This window comes from Silurus meridionalis, chromosome 18 (genome assembly GCF_014805685.1).
Source record: "Silurus meridionalis isolate SWU-2019-XX chromosome 18, ASM1480568v1, whole genome shotgun sequence".
Taxonomy (NCBI): domain Eukaryota; kingdom Metazoa; phylum Chordata; class Actinopteri; order Siluriformes; family Siluridae; genus Silurus; species Silurus meridionalis.
Window position 1 is genome coordinate 27,042,726 of NC_060901.1, and position 22,786 is coordinate 27,065,511.

Here is a 22,786-nt window from a genome sequence, read left to right on the forward strand (position 1 = left end):
TATATATGAAGTTATTACACAACACATCACCAACTGTGCACCTCCTAAAGCCCTGCACTGAACCAGTTTGCACCCAAAGTCCACAATGGCCTGATTTGTACACCACTGATCACACACCTGCAGTATTTCTATGTAATCCTGAGATTAAATCAATTTTTTAAATATTACTTTTGTGTGCATTAATAGATGACTTTGCATTGCAACACTGCATTTTACAGATTAAAATGTACTATTGCTTAACTCAGCTTATTTCTTATATGTCTATAATTAAAAAACATTTTAAGAAAGAAATGAGAGGTCATTTGTGATCTTTATTTATTATTTATCAACATAAAAAAAATGTAATTTTATATAGCACATATTTTTTGTTTTCATAAACCAGTTTTAATTCACCTGATAGTCATTTGTAATTTAATTGTTTATGTTCTCTCTTAAAGTGATTTTGTTTGATTTAATTCTAGTATCTGTAACAAGTGAAATTATTTATTTATAAATAAACAAAACAAATATCACCATTATATAATGTAACGCATCATAATATATATTATATTTGTGGTTTATATGTGAATATACGGTATGTTTTTTGCAGACATTTCAGTGATTAAATACAAGGTGAAAACCATCTCATGAAAGAACATTGATTAATGCAGAGTCTGTTTGGAATATCTGCAGAGTTATAATTAATTTAATGCACCTCCTAAACCACGGATAAAACAGAGCGTAAATAACCGGATTAATGGTGGAATTACAATAAATCAGGAAAATTAATTTACAAATAGATTCTGTCTGCAGTTCAATAAAGTCACCTAGTAAACTGTAAATAAAATATGGAAGTAAACATGCCAGAAACACGGCCACTAAAATACCGAGGACTTTGGCTGCTTTTCTCTCAGATTTCATGGAGTGGGAGGTGATTTTCTGTGTTTGAGGTCGTGTGATTATTAAGCTCTCTGATAGCAGTGGCGTGTTTCTTAGCGATCAGAAAAACCCGACTGTACAATATGATTATGACAGAAAGTGGAAATATAAATGTTATTACAAGATCAATTACAGAAAACCTCATTCAGAGTAGGAAAACACTCTCCAGGACACAGTATAAAATTTGTGGAATTTAGACTGAAGTAGTAGAATGTCATGCTGTATGCCAGACACACACACCAGTTAGAAGAAACCACAGTGCACATTATTCTTGTAGAGATTGTGTTTGTGTAGAAAAATGGGTTTAAAAGAGCAACATAGCGATCCACAGAGATCAGAGTGATATTAGAAATTGATGAGGCCAAAACTAAACTGCCAATTAACCAAAAACAAATGCAGAAACTTCTCCCTAAAATCCAGCATGACTCGATAATCCAGATTAACATTGGAGGCATTAGTAAAGCACCGACAAAGAAATCCGACACAGCCAGAGAGAGAATGAGCATGTTGGTCGGTGTGTGAAGCTGCTTGAAGTGAAGAACAGAGATGATGACGAGCAGATTTCCACACACTGTTAGAAGAACCACAGCAGCTGAACACACGTACAGTAAGATATAAACTGCAGGAGATACAGATCTCTCTGGACAGGAGAAATGCTCACAGCGATCCGAGAGATTCAACTCCGTCACGTTCATGAACACGGCATGTGAATAAAAGTCTACAGAAGCCCGAAATATTAAGATCTTCATCCAATGCGTGATCGCTTGATTACCAGCTCTGATTTATTTATAGTTTATAATTAGACCCCGCCTCCAAGTTTGATTGACAGTTTTACACAAATGATGTCATCTGATAAAGATGTCTTTTGGGGCATTATTTTAATCACTGTTACAGGATATTGTATTTGAATGAAAACAAATATTCATCAAATTAATACAACTAAAGTTGCTTTATTCTTTGAAAGAGTCTCACACTTAAAATAAAATCGAGCAGAGACCACCCATAATTTTGTGAGGGGTCACAGTATTACTTTCATGTGTATAATTTAAACCTATGAATGGAAAGAGCACATTATTAGGCTGAATTGGACACTTCTTTTCAGTTAGTTGAAGGTGTGCTCTCATGCCTGCTTTAAGGGAAATCCCTGAAGGAATTTCCATTATGGGTGGACAGACATGTAACTGCCCAGGCATCACTTGTCCAGCCAATGCTGTACACATTCCACACTGTGCTACTCTACTGTTGGACCCATTCTTACCTTATTTACTTTATGCATGAAACCTCAAACAATTTGTTCTGTCGAAAGACTTATTGCATGAAGTAGATGAGGACTAACCCCTGCTGCTACTATGTGTTTTTCCCCTATAAATGTAATGCTATTATATATGAAGTTATTACACAACACATCACCAACTGTGCACCTCCTAAAGCCCTGCACTGAACCAGTTTGCACCCAAAGTCCACAATGGCCTGATTTGTACACCACTGATCACACACCTGCAGTATTTCTATGTAATCCTGAGATTAAATCAATTTTTTAAATATTACTTTTGTGTGCATTAATAGATGACTTTGCATTGCAACACTGCATTTTACAGATTAAAAATGTACTATTGCTTAACTCAGCTTATTTCTTATATGTCTATAATTAAAAAACATTTTAAGAAAGAAATGAGAGGTCATTTGCCATTTTTATTTATTATTTATCAACATAAAAAAAAATGTAATTTTATATAGCACATATTTTTTGTTTTCATAAACCAGTTTTAATTCACCTGATAGTCATTTGTAATTTAATTGTTTATGTTCTCTCTTAAAGTGATTTTGTTTGATTTAATTCTAGTATCTGTAACAAGTGAAATTATTTATTTATAAATAAACAAAACAAATATCACCATTATATAATGTAACGCATCATAATATATATTATATTTGTGGTTTATATGTGAATATACGGTATGTTTTTTGCAGACATTTCAGTGATTAAATACAAGGTGAAAACCATCTCATGAAAGAACATTGATTAATGCAGAGTCTCTCTGGAATATCTGCAGAGTTATAATTAACTTAATGCACCTCCTAAACCACGGATAAAACAGAGCGTAAATAACCGGATTAATGGTGGAATTACAATAAATCAGGAAAATTAATTTACAAATAGATTCTGTCTGCAGTTCAATAAAGTCACCTAGTAAACTGTAAATAAAATACGGAAGTAAACATGCCAGAAACACGGCCACTAAAATGCCGAGGACTTTGGCTGCTTTTCTCTCAGATTTCATGGAGTGGGAGGTGATTTTCTGTGTTTGAGGTCGTGTGTGATTATTAAGCTCTCTGATAGCAGTGGCGTGTTTCTTAGCGATCAGAAAAACCCGACTGTACAATATGATTATGACAGAAAGTGGAAATATAAATGTTATTACAAGATCAATTACAGAGAATACCTCATTCAGAGTAGGAAAACACTCTCCAGGACACAGTATAAAATTTGTGGAATTTAGACTGAAGTAGTAGAATGTCATGCTGTATGCCAGACACACACACCAGTTAGAAGAAACCACAGTGCACATTATTCTTGTAGAGATTGTGTTTGTGTAGAAAAATGGGTTTAAAAGAGCAACATAGCGATCCACAGAGATCAGAGTGATATTAGAAATTGATGAGGCCAAAACTAAACTGCCAATTAACCAAAAACAAATGCAGAAACTTCTCCCTAAAATCCAGCATGACTCGATAATCCAGATTAACATTGGAGGCATTAGTAAAGCACCGACAAAGAAATCCGACACAGCCAGAGAGAGAATGAGCATGTTGGTCGGTGTGTGAAGCTGCTTGAAGTGAAGAACAGAGATGATGACGAGCAGATTTCCACACACTGTTAGAAGAACCACAGCAGCTGAACACACGTACAGTAAGATATAAACTGCAGGAGATACAGATCTCTCTGGACAGGAGAAATGCTCACAGCGATCAGAGAGATTCAACTCCTTCACGTTCATGAACACGGCATGTGAATAAAAGTCTACAGAAGCCCGAAATATTAAGATCTTCATCCAATGCGTGATCGCTTGATTACCAGCTCTGATTTATTTATAGTTTATAAAGACCCCTCAAGTTTGATTGACAGTTTTACACAAATGATGTCATCTGATAAAGATGTCTTTTGGGGCATTATTTTAATCACTGTTACAGGATATTGTATTTGAATGAAAACAAATATTTATCAAATTAATACAACTAAAGTTGCTTTATTCTTTGAAAGAGTCTCACACTTTAAAATAAAAAAAGTTGCATTTAATTTTACACATTTATATAATGATAGTGATATAATGATAATTGATTACACAAACATATGCAATAAGGCATGCAATAAATATGACAAAATATAAAAAATGTAAAATAATCTGATTGTATGTTGAGTCTGTTCAAGTTAGGTGTCTGTGCAACGACTCTCTTAAAGAGTTTTATGGAGTTTTGAAGAGTTATGTGCAGCCCGGAGTGTTAATGTGCATAGTGTACAGTGTGTAGTGCAGTTCAGAACATCTGAGGAAGTTCAGAACAGTGAGGAAAGTCAGCACTGACCCACCCCCCCTTGATAGAATTAAGGAGTCACATAGCAAGGGGGAGGAATGGTCTCCTCAGTCTTTCAGTAGAGCAGGGCAGTGATAGCAACTGTTCACTGAAGCTGCTCCTCTGCCTGGAGATGATGCTGTGCAGTGGGTGCAGCGGATTGTCCATGATTGACAGGAGACTGCTCAGTGCTCGACTCTCTGCTACTAATGTCAGGCGGTCAACTGGGCCCGCCTTCCTCAGCAGCTTGTCTAGACGTGAGGCGTCCAAGGGCACTCACCACCACAGTCCAATAGAACATTTGCAGCAGCTTTTTGCAGACGTTGAAGGACACCATCCTTCTGAGGAAGTACAGCCAGCTCTGTCCTTTCCTGCACAGTGCGTCTGTGTTGGCAGTCCAGTCCATTCTATCATCCAGCTGCACTCCCAGGTATTTTTAAGTCTTAACAATATCCACACAGTCACCGTTGATAGTCACAGGCTACGGTTGGGGTCTGGGTTTTCTGAAGTCCACCACCATCTCCCTTGTTTTTTTTTTTTTTATTTGTATTGAAAGTCTGATATGTATAGGGTAAACAGGACCGGAGAGAGCACAGTCCCTTGCGATGCTCCCATACTGCTGACTACCGTGTCAGAAATGCTGTCCCCCAGTTGCAACTACTGAGGTCTGCCTGTCAGGTATCTGTGATCCATGCCACCAGGTGTAAGGCCACTCCCATCTCTGTCAGTTTATCTCTGAGGAGCAGAAATGTAATTCTCACAGTCTCGCTGTCGCTGTCTAGGTGAGCGAGGGATTGGTGTGACAAGTACATAATAGCCTTCACTCCCACCTTCTCCCGGTATGCAAACTAAAGAGGGTCGAGGGCATGGCGGACCTGAGGTCTCATGTGGTGTAGCAGCACCCGCTTCATGGTCTTCATTATGTGAGACATGAGGCTGACTAGCCTGAAGTCATTCAGCTCTCCAGGGCATGGCTTTTTAGAACTGGGATAATGCAGGATGTTTTCCACAGCCACGGGACCCTCTCCTGTTCCAGGCTCAGGTTATAGATGTGCTGTAAAGGGTCTCCCAGCTCTAAAGCGCAGGCCTCCAGTAGTCATGGAGAAAATCCATCTGGGCGAAGCCTCCTCAGCTGTCTGCACAACTAGTCTGCTGTGATCATGGGTGGAGGAACACTCTCCCCTGTGATACAGTTAGTCCCAGGGGTAGAGATAGAGCAGAAGTGGGGTTGGGGGTGCAGTGTACTAAAGTGTGAATGAGCTGGGGTGGTCAAATCTGTTGAAGAAGTTGTACTGCTGGAACGCCGCTGCCTGTTTCTTACTCCTGTAGGAGTCAGTGGGGTGTCCAGCAGCACAGCCCCATCCCTATTGGAACTTTCCCAAATAGTGAGCCAGAGGTGCCTCTTTTGCCAAGACGAGGGCAGCCATGGACCGCCCTAGCGGTCTCTTTAGTGGCTCTGAAGACCAGGTCCGCTGTCCGGTCGGAACTAGTGAACTGGCTGCCTGGGGCAACTCCCACATTCAGTTAATGCAGCAGTTCAGCCTGCTACACCTTACAGGAGCACCATGTTGTGCAGGGACACAGTGGTTTGACCTGCTGAAGCGTCAGCCTTACCCACGAGCGCCGACATATTATGCAGGGTTTTTGTGGGTAATGTTGGGGTCTTAAGGGAGAAGGCGATCCCAGGAGAGAGATAGCTCACAAGTGTCTCTTCAACCCGCAGCATTGCTCCATACCTGTGTACTTTCTGCCCCATGATGTGTAAATACAACGTCGAAAGGGGCTGAAGGGGCTTCGCCCATGACCCCTCAGTGTGCAGGTCTGGAAAGAACGGGAGACCCCGACATGGAGGTTGCGACCCAGTGTCAAAGAGCGTTTATCCAGCTTACTGGACAGAGGGCCTTTCTGCTCATGAGCCAGCCCAGTTATGTAGCTTGGCTACGGCGCAAGTCATGACCCCCAAAATGCTTAATGCTTATTGTCATTCATATTATAATAATAATTATAATTATAATGCTCTCTGGAAGTGGAATGCGGCCAATATGTGCAGATTATGAAGGGGAATAGGGACCTTTTAAAGGGGACAGATAAATGGAGGACAGGTGTAGGTGATGTGTAGGAGGAGGACAGGTGTAGGTGATTAGTAGGAGGGAGAGGCTGAGTGAGAGTGTGAGCATTAGAGGGAGGCATGATTGGTGGCTCCCTGACAGTAGTGACGTCAGGAGTCTACAAACCTTTGTCTGTATAGTGTGTATGTTACTTTTTCATGTCAGTGTATTAGTTTAAGTGTCTTGCATCACTCAATATAATGTGTCCTTATTAATTGAAATGTATGAAAGGAAAAACACATTTGTAGGCTGAACTAGATGATCATCACTTATTTTTAATTGGTTGAATTGGATGAACTGAGGTGCCTCAGGCTTTCATCCCTGACGGAAATTCCCACTATAGGCGAATTAACTGACGTTTGACTGCCCAAGCATCACTTCTCCAGCCTTTGCTGCACACATTCCACAATGTGCTTCCGTACTGTAGGAACCATTCATAAAAATGTTTACTTACAACTGAAACCCCAGCCAGTTTGATCTGTCCAAAGATTTATTGAATGAAGGAGATGAGGACTAACCCCTGTCCCCACTGTTGTAGTCATTAATATTCACAGCACATCTTTTTTTGCACATCTTTCCAATGGCCTGCACTGAACCAGGTTACACCCAAAGTCCACTTTAGCCTGATTTAAGTAAGTGATTATTCACAGGCTGTAGGTTCCTGCTCAGTTGAGGGCAGGCCTGTAATCCCTGAGATTAGAATATTTTCTTAAATATTTGAATTTGTTTAAAGTTGAATGTTAGGGTCCAGTGTGCCCCATCATTTAACTTGTGTCAGTGTGCTGGACTTGTATAGCATTGCTATCTCTGATACATCAGCTCTATTATTAAAGCAGGGAAATTAAGTGAGTCATTCATTCTGTGTTCAGATGGAATGAGATCATTCTAAGATGCTCAGGACAAGTGTGTCTTCTAAAACAATACATCTTTGGCCTCATGCACTATATGGAATGATCTACTTAGCAGATTTCTGTGAAACTTTATAATTCAATTTTGCACAGTGCCTGCCTTTTCTACTAATGATAAGAAAGAACGTTTTAAGCCACCAATTGAGTTATTATTAATAATAGTATTTTTATTTATGAGTTTGATTTCATTTTTATTTTTAGTATATGTAACAAGTCAAATGAATTAATATATATGTATAAATTGTTTATCTGCAATCTGTTACAGATGTTTTAGTAACATTTAATACAATAACAACATTGTGTCACATCAATAAAGGGTATAAATCTTTTTTATTTTTTATCTAAGAACATTAATTAATGCAGAGTCTGTTTGGAATATTTGCAGAGTTATAATTAATTTAATGCACCTCCTAAACCACGGATAAAACAGAGCGTAAATAAATGGATTAATGGTGGAATTAAGATAAACCAGTATAAAAACTTTATGAAATGTTTCTTCCTGTAGTTCAACAATATTCCCCAATAAACTGTAAATATAATATGGAAGTAAACATGCCAGAAACACGGACACTAAAATACCGAGGACTTTGGCTGCTTTTCTCTCAGATTTCATGAAGTGGGAGGTGATTTTCTGTGTTTGAGGTCGTGTGTGATTATTAAGCTCTCTGATAGCAGTGGCGTGTTTCTTAGCGATCAGAAAAACACCACTGTACAATATGATTATGACAGAAAGTGGAAATATAAATGATACAACAAGATCAATTACAGACCAAACCTCATTCAGAATAAGAAAACACTCTCCAGGACACATTAAAAAATGCAATAAGCTTGTATTGAAACAATAGAATATTATGCTGTATGCAGACACACACACCAGTTAGAAGAAACCACAGTGCACATTATTCTTGTAGAGATTGTGTTTGTGTAGAAAAATGGGTTTGAAAGAGCAACATAGCGATCCACAGAGATCAGAGCGACATTAGAAATTGATGAGGAAAAAATCAAACTGCTAATAAACCAAAAACTGATGCAGAAACTTCCTCCTAAAATCCAGCACGACTCGATCGTCCAGGTGAACACAGACGGCATCACTAAAGCACCGATGAAGAAATCCGACAAGGCCAGTGAGAGCACGAGCATGTTGGTCGGAGTGTGAAGCTGCTTGAAGTGAAGAACAGAGATGATGACGAGCAGATTTCCACACACTGTTAGAAGAACCACAGCAGCTGAACACACGTACAGTAAGAAATAAACTTCGGGAGATACAGATCTCTCTGGACAGGAGAAATGCTCACAGCGATCAGAGAGATTCAACTCCGTCACGTTCATGAACACAGCATGTGAATAAAAGTCTTCAGGAGTCCAAAATATTAAGATCTTCATCCAATGTGTGGTCGCTCGATTACCAGCTCTGATTTATTTATAGTTTATAATTAGATCCCGCCTCCAAGTTTGATTGACAGTTTTACACAAATGATGTCATTGGATAAAGATGTCATTTGGGGTAATTCGTTTTTTTTTTATATCTGTTACAGGATACTGTATGTAAATGAAAACAAATATTCATCAAATTCATATAACTAAAGTTGGCATATTCTTAGAAAGAGTCTCACACTTCAAAATAAAAAAAGACGTTTTATTGAATTTTACACATCTGCATAATATTGATAAGATAATTAATAAATGGTTTAAGCAACCTTCCAGCTGAGTTCCCACTTGGTTTCTGCTTCTGAGTGGGAGCTCTGGTGTTTATAGAGTGTACACAGAACCACAGTGTAGTGCAGATGAATGTGATGGATTTACATGCGTACAATTAATGTTTAAGAAGCAATTGAGCTTCTTATTTTCTCCTTCATCTCACAACCCACATTTGGAGAAAAAGCACTGATTGCGTTATGTTGCCTTCAGGGAAAGTCTTCATGGCACTTGCTGATGATTTGTTTTCCTCCACAGTAGTGAAGATGGCCTTGGATCATTCTTCCTAAACATGTCCCAGTCAGTAGAGTATATTCAAAGCACTTCTAAAGTGCTGTCGGCCAGGTTTTTACCTGCTTCAGAACTGGTTTTAAACACCTGATGAGTGGTGTGTAAACTGGAATTAGCTTGGGTTACAGGTTACTTGTAGCAGAATTAATCTCCACAAACACACTCAAAAATGTAGAGAGGTCAGGAGTCTACAAACTTGATGAGCTTCAAGAGGTAGTCACCTGAAATGGTCTTCCAACAGTCTTGAAGGAGTTCCCCGAGAGATGCTTGGCACTTGTTGGCCCTTTTGCCTTCACTCTGCAGTCCAGCTCACCCCTAAACCATCTCGATTGGGTTCAGGTCCGGTGACTGTGGAGGCCAGGTCATCTGGCGCAGCACCCCATCACTCTCCTTCTTGGTCAAATAGCCCTTGATGCCTTCATTTGACTTTACAATTTTCATAGTCATGAAAATAAAGTGAACTCTTTGAATGAGAAGGTGTGTCCAAACTTTTGAGATATATATATATATATATATATATATATATATATATATATATATATATATATAGATATATATATATATATATAGATATATATATATAATATAAATATGCATCAGAACACTTTGGGAACGTGGCCGAAAGACAGAGGGGCCAGGAGTGGCACTAAGGTCAAGGCGGGGAGACCAGAGGACTAAAAAGAGGATGAAATAGCATTCAGAATGATTCTGCTGAGCATCTTCTTGTTTGCAGGAAGACCTCTCCTTGTGGGGCCATAGCTGATAAGCAGCTGCTCCGACTTTCTTCACAGTTCCTTTTTGTGGACATACAGTAAATATTCAGTTCTTGCACTGGACACAGTCAGTTAACCTTCTCCTGATCTAGGGCCTGAAAAGGAGGAGGAAAGGTTGCCTGGAGCGTAACAGGTCAGGAACGAGGGGAACATACCCTGATTTAGGATAGAGAAAGGCACTGGCCATACCTTGAGTAAATAATAGGGAAGAAGGAGCCACAGAGTGGGCCTGAAATCCCCTAATCTTTTAAGAGAGGAGATGGCCAAAGGAACACAATCTTGTCTGTGAGGAACCTCAAATGCACCTCGGTTAATGGCTCAAAGGGAGGCTCGGACAGGGCCTCCAAGATAATGGCCAAGTCCCACATAAAGCACTCCAGATCGTACTGAAGGCCTTAGCCTCCGGGTACCACAGAATAAATGTGTCAACAAAGGGTCAGGCTGCAATAATGGACAAGAAAATCCTTTAATGTGGAAACAAAAAACCGTTTGGCAAACTGTTCTTGAACCCGGCAGTTAACTGGATCTAAGTAGTGTTGGTCGCAGCATGATGTGAACAGGCACCACCTCACGGGATATGACTACTTAGTGGAGGGAGCTTTAGATTTCTCCCTCCACGAAGAGGTCATATGCCGCGAGGTGAAGCATGTTCACTCCAGAACTCCCGGAAGCAGCGCAACAGGAGGAAAGGTGTACTGCACCATGGCTTCCAGCCCTAGAGGGGCTGGGGATGTTAGGAAAAAACAGAGGGGACAAAGCAATGTCTCTTGTGTCACAAACAGGTTCACCTGTGCTCTGCAAAATCTTTCCCAGATTTGCTCCACCACGTCCATGTGGTGTCTGCTCCCTTGTTTAATTGGCCTGGGATATATGCTTCCCTTGAAGAGAGCAGCTTCCCCTGGGCCAGCAGGAGGATCTGACATGCCAGCTTCTACAGGAGAAGAAATTGCAGACCCTGCCCTCATGCTTGATGTAGGAAACCACCAAAGTGTTGACGACGCATCTGTCGTAAGCGTTACGCGATGAACAGAAACTCTCATCATGGGGCCCTGAGACAGGAACCCCGGAAACAGCAGAAAAAAATAATTGGTGCTCCCCTGCCCACTCTCCAGGACCTGTACCAAACAAGAACCAGAAACTAACAACTGACCATAATTATATTCCCTGCTTATATCTATAAGTGCTGCACAGAACTGTCAGTCATCACACTATCTGTATATGTTACACACACAATGGCTGCTATATACTGTACAAAGTTCTATAGTAAACTCTCTAATCATACCTGACACACAATACTGCCATTTGCACTACCATGCACTCTCACACTTTATATACATTACTGATCTGTATCCCTATTTATTACCCACACTGTCTATACTGTCTCACATTGTCTGTATTGTCTTGTATAGTCTGTTTTTGTCTTGTCTTGTCTGTTTTGTCATGTATAGGTTTTATTTATGCGAGGATGGATTTGACATGAGTAGGGGAGAACTGCGCCTGCATAAGGGTCAAATCCCATACTATGCCTAAATTAGTGTTTCTCTATAATGGAATAAGCATACTCTTTTTAGCGTTCAGCCTTAACCCCAGCTCCTTTATATGGGCAAGAACGGCATCTCAATGCCGGACCACCAGCTGCTCCTAATGATCCAATATCAACCAATTGTCGAAATAATTCAGAATGCGGATGCCCCAAAGTCTCAGTGGAAGCAGTGCCGCATCCACACACTTTGTGAAGGTGTGGGGTGAGATTGCAGGACAAAATGAAGGGACCGTTATTGGTAAGCTTCTGCCCCAAAAGTAAACCTCAGGAACTTTCTGCGAGCTGGAATAATGGATACATATAAGTATGCATCCTTGAGACTTACCATGACAAACCAGTTGTTTGACCTGATTTGGGACACGACCTGATTCAGGGTAAGCATCTTCAACCTAAGTCTCAAAAGTGAGTGGTTCAGCTGATGTAGATATGACCAATATGGGATGCAATCCTCCGTACTTTTTTGGGAACTATGAAGTACCGGCTTTAAAACATGGACTCTCGAAAGGTGTGCATCCAAACCTTGCAGGAGAACGTTGGAACCAGCAGGTGAGAAAGTAGAAAGGGACAAGACCCTCTCCAAACCCTCTGCTAGGTCTTTCCACCCCAGGTCCTTAAATGCCGCTTTAACTCATTGAAAGCAGGGTCAGAACTGAGAGGAGCAGGAGCACCCTCCCCAAAGAGTGCTATCCGAGCATTCGCACTGACATGTGAGTGCAGTTGGTTTACTTTGAGAACCAACCTAGCATGCTCCGCTCCCACACAAATGACACAAAGGCTCTGCAAGTCCCCCCATAAAATATGAACATGAAGGAACACACGGCAAAAATAAATGTTTCATTTACATTGTTGCTTTCATTCTTATTTTGTAATTCTTGTCTCTTAATGACACACAGAGTGCAACACTGTAGAAGTGTGGATTTGCAAAGATACATTAATAAAGTTTTACAGATTTAGCAGTTACTATTTCTCAGCATTCACCTCATTTCTTATAGGGTATCTACAGTTCTGCTGCAACCTCGAAGTTCTGCTTATACGTGAGTCATGAGTTCAAATCCCAACAACACAAGCTGACACTGTTGGGCCCTGAGCAAGACCCTTAGATCTGAAGTGTTCAGCTGGAATAAGATCATTCTGCTGCTGAGGACAAGTGTGTCTTCCAAAACAATACATCTTTGTCCTCATGCAGCATATGGAATGATCTACTTAGCAGATTCCTGTGAAGTTTTATAGTTGAATTTTGTCTGTTTTTGCACAGTGCCTGACTTTTCTACTAATTATACTGACTCTGATGCAGCACTGATTCATCTTTAATCCTGCTAATGCAGTCTTTCACTCTGGATCTTCATCTCCCCTTTACAATATTACATTATACCTGTGTTTCTGTAAAACGCTGTAGATGTGTGGATTTGCAAAAATGATACGTGACTTTCCTTCAAAACACGGATCATCTGAAAGATAAAATATTAATATCATTTACTATTGATTAGCATTTAGCTGTTTTGTTTTAAAAAATATATAATAAAAAAAAACGTTTTACACCACCAAGTTTTTATTTAGTTAGATTTCATTTTTATTTCTAGTGTCTGTAACAAGTCAAATTACTTTCTATTTAAAGAATAACAAAACAAATATTGCGAATATATTTATAGTAATACATTTATATATATCTACAAAATTTTTTCACATTATCAAGGGGTATTTTTCATCTAAGAACATTAATTAATGCAGAGTCTCTCTGGAATATTTGCAGAGTTATAATTATTTTAATGCACCTCCTAAACCACGGATAAAACAGAGCGTAAATAAATGGATTAATGGTTGAATTAAGGCCTACAACAATTATGAATTTAGAAACAGTTTCTTTCTGTAGTTCAACAACGTCACCTAATAAACTGTAAATAAAATACGGAAGTAAACACGCCAGAAACACAGCCACTAAAATGCCGAGGACTTTGGCTGCTTTTCTCTCAGATTTCATGGAGTGGGAGGTGATTTTCTGTGTTTGAGGTCGTGTGTGATTATTAAGCTCTCTGATAGCAGTGGCGTGTTTCTTAGCGATCAGAAAACCCGACTGTACAATATGATTATGACAGAAAGTGGAAATATAAATAAATATACAAGCTCTATTACAGACCAAACCTCATTCAGAATGAGAAAACACTGTCCATGACACATTAGAAAATTCATGAAGCTTATATTGAAATAATAGAATGTTATGGTGTATGCCAGACACACACACCAGTTAGAAGAAACCACAGTGCGCATCATTCTTGTAGAGATTGTGTTTGTGTAGAAAAATGGGTTTGAAAGAGCGACATAGCGATCCACAGAGATCAGAGTGATATTATAGATGGATGAGGCCAAAATAAAACTACTAATTAAACAAAAACAAATGCAGAAATTTCTCCCTAAAATCCAGCATGATTTGATTGTCCAGATAAACAGCGGAGGCATCAGTAAAGCACCAACAAAGAAATCCATCACAGCCAGAGAGCACGAGCATGTTGGTCGGTGTGTGAAGCTGCTTGAAGTGAAGAACAGAGATGATGACGAGCAGATTTCCACACACTGTTAGAAGAACCACAGCAGCTGAACACACGTACAGTAAGATATAAACTGCAGGAGATACAGATCTCTCTGGACAGGAGAAATGCTCACAGATATCAGAGAGATTCAACTCCGTCACGTTCATGAATACAGCATGTGAATGAAAGTCCAAAATATTAAGATCTTCATGCAATGCATAATCGCTCGGTTACCAGCTCTGATTTATTTATAGTTTATAATTAGACCTCGCCTCCATGTTTGATTGACAGTTTTACACGAATGATGTCAGCATTTTTTTCAGCACTGTTACAAGATACTGTATGTAAATAAAGACAAATATTCATCAAATTTATATAACCAAAGTTGCTATATTCTTAGAAACAGTCTCACACTTGAAAATAAAAAAATAAAAAAATTTGATTTTACACATGATGAGTATGAAATAATTCATAAATGGTTTAAGCAAACTTTCAGCTCCCTCTTGGTTCCTGCTTTTTTTAAGTGACAGGGAACTCTGGTGTTTATCCAGTGTACACAGAATTACAATTTAGCAAAAATGAAAAAATCTTTCTTTTTCTCCATCTCACAACCCACTTTTGGAGCATAAGCGCTAATGGCATTATCTTCAGGATCACCCCTACACCATTTCTCTTTTCATCCAGATAGAACTGTTTAAACCCAACTCCAATGGTCCGGGTCTTACTCCCTTTCCACTTGGTCTCCTGAACACACAACATATCTACCTTTTTACTCAACTTACAACTAAGCAGGGACGGTTAATGGTCTTGCTAAAGCAGTGGCAGCTTGGTGGTTGTAGGATTTGCTGCAGATTTGAACCTCTGACCTTCTGATCCAAAGTCCAAAGCCTTAACCACTGGGCTACCACCTCCTCCCTGGCAAAGTACCACAACCCTCCTTGAGTGCACTGACTTGTGCAAGCCTGAAGGGTGGGTTGAAGTCAACAACCATCTATTTTTTTACCCACATTCATAGAGAGGTTGTTTGCTTTGCACCAGTCTGTTAACCTGCTGAGTGTCTTTCCTGCTGATTAGAACCCATCATGTTCGTATCTTCAGCAAACTTGTCGATGAGATTGGAGCTGTGCATTGCTACACAGTTATAAGTCAGCGGTGTGAACAGCAGAGGACTGAGAACACAGACCTGGGGGGCCCCATTTCTTATCGTTTATTTAAGACCAAGATGGCGTTACGTGCACAAAGCAAGGCAAACATTGACAACTGATCCAGCTCGGCCGGCAGCCAAACACCAGCGCCGAGACCGTAAGCAAAGAAAGGGGAAGCAAGGCGGCATTAGGGCTAGGCTAAGACTAAACCCACATCAACCATCTCTCCCAAGCATTTTCTTTGCTAATGTACTTTCTTCCGTGAACAAAATGGATGACCTGCTGCTCTGGATCACATCACACGTGGATTAAGGAATGTATTGTCATGATTTTTACGGAAAAATGGCTCAATGACAGCATTCCCTGCAGTAAATGGTATGGTAAAAGTATGGCCAGAGGGAGAATTTTTTCTCTACACCAACAGTTTCAGGATACTGACTGGAACATGTTTGCCTCACAGACCACACTGGACTCTCACACAGACATGACCATTTACACATCAATGGACCTAAATCTGTTTGGTTGGGCAATCAGGTATCCCCAAGTCTCATTCTGGACCCTGGCATCCCACAGGGCTGTGTTCCAAGCCCACTACTCTACTCTCTCTTCAACCACGACTGTGCTCCTCTGCATAACTCCAACATCTTCATCAAGTATGCAGATGACACCTCCGTGGTCGGCCAGATTGGCAACAACGAGGAATTGACCTACCGGGAAGAGATCTGAAGCCTGACAGCATGGTGTGCTATAACAACCTGACCCTCAACACCACGAAGACTAAAGAGCTCATTGTGGGCTTTCGGATATCTAAAAGCAGGAGACCATTCCTATTTGTGTGTATCTATATATACCTTTCTGTTCATCCTGTCTAATATTTCACATTCATATATATATATATATATATATATATATATATATATAGATAGATAGATAGATAGAGAGAGAGAGAGAGAGAGAGAGCGCAACATCCTGTAAGTTTATTTTTCCAGATAAATGATTATTATTGAGTAAAAAATATATTAATATATACATTATTAATGTAGGCAAATAAAGTAAGTAATTAGCTATAACTTACTGCAGGCCTACCACCTACACTGGACCCACACCAGTTTGCCTATCACCAGAACAGGTTGACAGAGGATGCAGTTTCCATGGCTCTTCATTCAGCCCTCACCCACCTGGATAAAAACATCACCTACATCAGAATGCTGTTCAAAACAGTCCTCCCCACTGTACTGATCACTAAGCTCAGTAACCTGGGTATCTGCACCTCCACTGGCAGATGGATTCTGGACTTTCTCACCAACAGACCTCAATCTGTCAGGTGACAAACAGGTATCATCAACCCTCATTCTGAACACTGGCATCCCACAGGGCTGTGTTCTGAGCCCACTACTCTATTCACTGTTACTCACCCACGACTGTGATCCTCCAACATCTTCATCAAGTATGCAGATGACACCACTGTCCTCTGCCGTATCAGCAACAACGATGAATAGGCCTACAGGGAAGAGATCCGAAGCCTGACAGCGTGGCGTGCCACCAACAACCTGACTTTCAACGCCAAGAAGACTAAAGAGCTCATCGTGGACTTTCGGAAATCTAACAACAGAAGACATTTCATAGTCTACAATAATGGAACTGAGGTACAACGAGTCTCCAACTTTAAGTTCTTGGGAGTTCACATCTCGGAGGATCTGTCCTGGCAGCAGAAGCTCTGTTTAGGAAGGCACAACAGCACCTTTACATCTTGAGGAGTCTCATGAATGCTCATCTGTCCCCAGGGATAATAACGATTGTCTACCGCTACATCATCGAGAGCATCCTGACCAACTCCATCACCGTATGGTACGGAGGCTCCACTGTGTGTGAACTTCAAGCCGTGCAAAGTGTTGTCAAAACCACCTAACGCATCACTGGCACCAACTACCTGCCATTTAGCACTTTTACCACAGCAGATGTCTGTGCAGAGCATCATTAATGACTCTTCACATCCCAGTCACAAACTGTTTAACCTCCTTTCATCAAGAAGGAGATACAATAACATATGCACCAGAACCAGCAGGTTCAGGGACGACTTTTTCCATCCACCATCACACTACTGAACTCTACACTACACCGCTAGATCACTGTATAAACACTGTATAAAACTTCTGTACAATTAGACAATGTACATATTACATACGGTATATCTTATACCCTCATTCTCCACACATATTGTGCTTTACGTACATCTGCACTATTTAATTTACTTACTTTACTTACTGTACATTCTGCCCAATATTTCACATTCATGTTTATATATTATATATATAAACAAGTTCACTATCTATAATATATATTATATATTATAGATAGTGAACTTGTTTATTCAGCTGCACATTTTATAATGCCATAACCTTTTACTTGTTGTTCCTTAACAACAGTGTCTGCACATTTTTTTGTCATAGCCTTTGAACCATTTACTTGTACTTCTCAACAATGTGCCATAGCCTTTATATTTATTCACTGTACATATGTTTACATATACTTTTATATATATATATATATATATATATATAACATATGCTGCATTTTGATCTGCACTGGTCTTTTTGCACATTTGCTACAATTTGCACTTCTGGTAGATGCCATCTGCATTTCATTGCTGTGTGACAATAAAGTTGTATTTATCTATACCATATTACGTTATTACTTTAATATTACTTTATACCTACATTTCTGTAAAACACTTTTTGTAAAATTGTAAAACACAATTTACTGTTCACCAACATTTTGCTGTTTTCTTTTGTCAGAAATGATATGTAAAGAAAGAAATAACTGAAATTTTAAGAAACTAAAAGATAACGTATGACATTTTTTTATCATACATTTGTACTAATATTTATTTTCACTCTTATAATGTATATATATATATAATTTATTATTTCTTGTTTCTTGTTTCTAGTATTTGTTTTGTAAGTAAAGTTAAAGTGAGAATTAATATAATGTCAAAATCTGGGCACATCGTTAAGGGTATAAAGCTTTATTTATCTAAGAACATTGATTAATGCAGAGTCTCTCTGGAATATTTGCAGAGTTATAATTAATTTAATGCACCTCCTAAACCACGGATAAAACAGAGCGTAAATAACCGGATTAATGCTAGAATTTAAATAAAATAGGATAATTAATTTAAAAATAGTTTCTGTCTGTACGTCACCTAATAAACTGTAAATAAAATACGGAAGTAAACACAGAAACACAGCCACTAAAATACCGAGGACTTTGGCTGCTTTTCTCTCAGATTTCATGGAGTGGGAGGTGATTTTCTGTGTTTGAGGTCGTGTGTGATTATTAAGCTCTCTGATAGCAGTGGCGTGTTTCTTAGCGATCAGAAAAACCCGACTGTACAATATGATTATAACAGAAAGTGGAAATATAAACGTCAGTATGAGGTCAATTAAAATCCAAACCTCATTCAGAATGAGAAAACACTCTCCAGGACACATTAGAAAATTCATGAAGCTTATATTGAAATAATAGAATGTTATGCTGTATGCCAGACACACACACCAGTTAGAAGAAACCACAGTGCACATCATCCTTGTAGAGATTGTGTTTGTGTAGAAAAATGGGTTTGAAAGAGCGACATAGCGATCCACAGAGATCAGAGTGATATTATAGATAGATAAGGCCAAAATAAAATGCTAATAAACCAAAAACTGATGCAAAAACTTCTCCCTAAAATCCAGCATGACTCGAATATCCAGATTAACATTGACGGCATCACAAAAGCACCAACAAAGAAATCCGACACAGCCAGAGAGAGCACGAGCATGTTGGTCGGTGTGTGAAGCTGCTTGAAGTGAAGAACAGAGATGATGATGAGCAGATTTCCACACACTGTTAGAAGAACCACAGCAGCTGAACACACGTACAGTAAGATATAAACTGCAGGAGATACAGATCTCTCTGGACAGGAGAAATGCTCAAAGCGATCCGAGAGATTCAACACCGTCACGTTCATGAACACGGCATCTGATTAAAAGTCTACAGGATATTAAAAAACAGTGTGATTGTTTTTCCTTTTGAAAAATATAATGTCCACAATATTAAGATCTTCATCCAATGTGTGATCGCTCGATTACCAGCTCTGATTTATTTATAGTTTTTAATTAGACCTCGCCTCCAAGTTTGATTGACAATTTTACACAAATGATCTCATTGGATAAAGATGTCATTTGGGGTACTACGTTTTTTAATATCTGTTACAGGATTTGAAAATCACTGAAAATTACTGCCTGTGTTTTGAAATATGAGAATTTTGTTCTTTCTTTAGTTAAATATCAGGGTCCATTTCTTGCATTACTGCTGCAACAGGTCCAGGTTCTGCTGCAACCTCTGAGTTCTGCTTATACGTGAGTCATGAGTTCAAATCCCAACAACACAAGCTGACACTGTTGGGCCCCGAGCAAGACCCTTAGATCTGAAGTGTTCAGCTGGAATGAGATCATTCTGCTGCTGAGGACAAGTGTGTCTTCCAAAACAATACATCTTTGTCCTCATGCAGCATATGGAATGATCTCCTTTTTTTAGTAGATTTTTATAGTTGAATTTTGTCTGTTTTTGCACAGTGCCTGACTTTTCTACTAATTATACTGACTCTGATGCAGCACTGATTCATCTTTAATCCTTTATATTATTTATTCAGGAAATAAATAACATTTAAAGACACCAAAAGATAATTTATCACCTTTATTATTTATTTATAATCAATTTTATACAAATATTTGTATTGTAGATTTGATTGAATTCTTATTTCTAGTATCTGTAACAAGAAAAATTACTTTCTCTATATAGAATAACAAAACAAACATTGCTATCATATATTGTAATACATCGTAATATATTTTATATCATTGTTTTTTTTGTTGTTTTGTTCAATAAGTAAAGTTTAAGTGAGAATTCATATAATAGCAAAATTTGGGCACTTTGTTATAAGGAGACCCCATTTTTATGAAAGAACATTGATTAATGCAGAATCTGTCTGGAATATCTGCAGAGTTATAATTAATTTAATGCACCTCCTAAACCACGGATAAAACAGAGCGTAAATAAAAGGATTAATGGTGGAACTAATATAATTCAGGAGAATTAATTTACAAATAGTTTCTGCCTGTATTTCAATAACGCCACCTAATAAACTGTAAATAAAATACGGAAGTAAACACGCCAGAAACACGGCCACTAAAATGCCGAGGACTTTGGCTGCTTTTCTCTCAGATTTCATGGAGTGGGAGGTGATTTTCTGTGTTTGAGGACGTGTGTGATTATTAAGCTCTCTGATAGCAGTGGCGTGTTTCTTAGCGATCAGAAAAACCCGACTGTACAATATGATTATGACAGAAAGTGGAAAAAAAAATGAATATACAAGATCAATTACAGTCCAAACCTCACTGACAATGAAAAAACACTCTCCAGGACACATTACAATATTCACGGAGATTAGACTGAAATAATAGAATGTTATGGTGTATGCCAGACACACACACCAGTTAGAAGAAACCACAGTGCACATTATACTTGTAGAGATTGTGTCTGTGTAGAAAAATGGGTTTGAAAGAGCCAAATAGCGATCCACAGAGATCAGAGCGATATTATAGATGGATAAGACCAAACCTAAACTGCCAATTAACCAAAAACTGATGCAAAAACTTCTCCCAAAAATCCAGCACGACTCGATAATCCAGATTAACATCAGAGGCATCACTAAAGCACCGATGAAGAAATCCGACACAGCCAGTGAGAACACGAGGATGTTAGATGGTGTGTGAAGCTGCTTGAAGTGAAGAACAGAGATGATGACGAGCAGATTTCCACACACTGTTAGAAGAACCACAGCAGCTGAACACACGTACAGTAAGATATAAACTGCAGGAGATCCAGATCTCTCTGGACAGGAGAAATGCTCACAGCGATCCGAGAGATTCAACTCCGTCACGTTCATTAACACAGCATTTAAATAAAAGTCTACAGGATATTAAAAAGCACAGTGTAAATGGTTTTGCCTTTGAAAAATACCAAGTCCAAAATATAAAGATGCGTGATCTCTCGGTTACGAGCCCTGATTTATTTATAGTTTAGAATTAGACCTCGCCTCCAAATTTGATTGACAAATGATGTCATCAGAAAAAGATGTCGTTTCTTTTCAATCAGTGTTGTATGTAAGAAAAAAAGTTAGTTGAAAATAAATATTCAGCAAATGCATATAATAAAAGTGTGAATAAGCTTTGAAAGATTTTTACACTTTCAGGTTGCATCTCCTGCATAAAATTTAGTTCACCTTCCAAACTATGTTTCTCCTTCCTCTTAAAATACGTATTCAGCAATGCCATTTCCATCCTTTTAGCAAAATATACCACTATCTGCCCTTCCACATTCCTCTCCTTAAGGCCATACCTACCCATCACCAGAGGTGGGAAGTAATGAAGTACAAATACTTAAGTAGATTTTTCTGGTATCAGTGTTTTACCTCACAATTTACTCTGGTGGTAACAAAAAGGCCACTAGAGTCGTTTAGCCGATTGGAGATACTCAAGGTTGTAGTTATCCGTCCAGACCAGAAAAGGGTCCTCCTACCCCTCCATCCAGTCGCGCCATTCATCCAAGGCCAGCTTGACAACAAGGAGCTCCCTCTCGCCCACCGGGTAGTTACGTTCCAAGGAGCTAAGGTGTCAGGAAAAAAGGCACAAGGATGCAGGTGGTTATCTTTGGGGCAGACCTGGGAGACCGCTATGTTGGAGGCATCAACCTTAACTACGAATTTCCAGGCTTGGTTGGGAAAGATGAGAATGGGTGCCTTGGTGAATTGCTGCTTAAGCTCGAAAAACACCTTCTCAGCCTTGAGACCCCAAAGTAATGAGTGGAGGAAGGACATCAGGTGGTGGAGGAGTGCCGCCACTAAACTATAGCTCTTGATTAGGCGGCCATAAAAATTGGCGAAGCCAAGGAACCTTTGTAGTTGGCGGCGGAAGGTGGGGGCTGGCCAATCCCGGATGGCCTGGATCCTGGCAGGGTCCATCTTGATGTTACCGGCTGAAAGCAAGCATCCCAGGAACGAGGTTTGTGAGGTGTGGAATTCACATTTCTCAGGTTTCACCTAAAGCCCGATTTTAAGGAGTCTCTCCAAGACCTGACGCACCTGGATATCATCTAGATAGACAAACATGAAGCTGTTGATCATGTCTCAGAGGACTTAATTAACCAGTGCCTGAAAGACGGCCGGGCATTAGTAAGGCCGAACGGCATGACAGGGTACTTGTAATGAC

The 22,786-nt window shown here is 39.4% G+C and overlaps 2 protein-coding genes and 2 pseudogenes across 2 annotated transcripts; all 4 read right to left on the reverse strand.

Annotated features, from left to right (window-relative positions):
• Positions 1 to 624: 624 nt before the first annotated feature.
• LOC124401801 lies at positions 625 to 1,613 on the reverse strand (annotated as a pseudogene).
• Positions 1,614 to 2,924: 1,311 nt separating this feature from the next.
• LOC124401712 (trace amine-associated receptor 6-like) lies at positions 2,925 to 3,917 on the reverse strand. The gene has a single exon (XM_046874139.1). It carries the CDS (start codon positions 3,915 to 3,917, stop codon positions 2,925 to 2,927), a length of 993 nt encoding a protein of 330 aa, XP_046730095.1.
• Positions 3,918 to 18,505: 14,588 nt separating this feature from the next.
• On the reverse strand, positions 18,506 to 19,485 carry LOC124401713 (annotated as a pseudogene).
• A 987-nt stretch (positions 19,486 to 20,472) lies between these two features.
• Positions 20,473 to 22,539, reverse strand: LOC124401714 (trace amine-associated receptor 6-like). The gene is made up of 3 exons (XM_046874141.1): positions 22,240 to 22,539; positions 21,025 to 21,378; positions 20,473 to 20,739 (listed from the first exon to the last, which is right to left on the reverse strand). The coding sequence occupies exons 1-3, from the start codon at positions 22,537 to 22,539 to the stop codon at positions 20,473 to 20,475; spliced, it is 921 nt and encodes a 306-aa protein (XP_046730097.1).
• Positions 22,540 to 22,786: the final 247 nt, after the last annotated feature.

What these genes read in the sequence shown, in the direction of transcription:
- LOC124401712 (XM_046874139.1), bottom strand. Translation starts at nt 3,917, where the DNA reads ATGAACGTGAAGGAGTTGAATCTCTCTGATCGCTGTGAGCATTTCTCC.
- LOC124401714 (XM_046874141.1), bottom strand. Translation starts at nt 22,539, where the DNA reads ATGGACCCTGCCAGGATCCAGGCCATCCGGGATTGGCCAGCCCCCACC. An exon ending in CCAACATAGCGGTCTCCCAG is followed by an intron (nt 21,379 to 22,239) that starts GTCTGCCCCAAA and finishes GTTTATATCTTA; the next exon opens with CTGTACGTGTGTTCAGCTGC. An exon ending in CAAGTATAATGTGCACTGTG is followed by an intron (nt 20,740 to 21,024) that starts GTTTCTTCTAAC and finishes TCCATGAAATCT; the next exon opens with GAGAGAAAAGCAGCCAAAGT.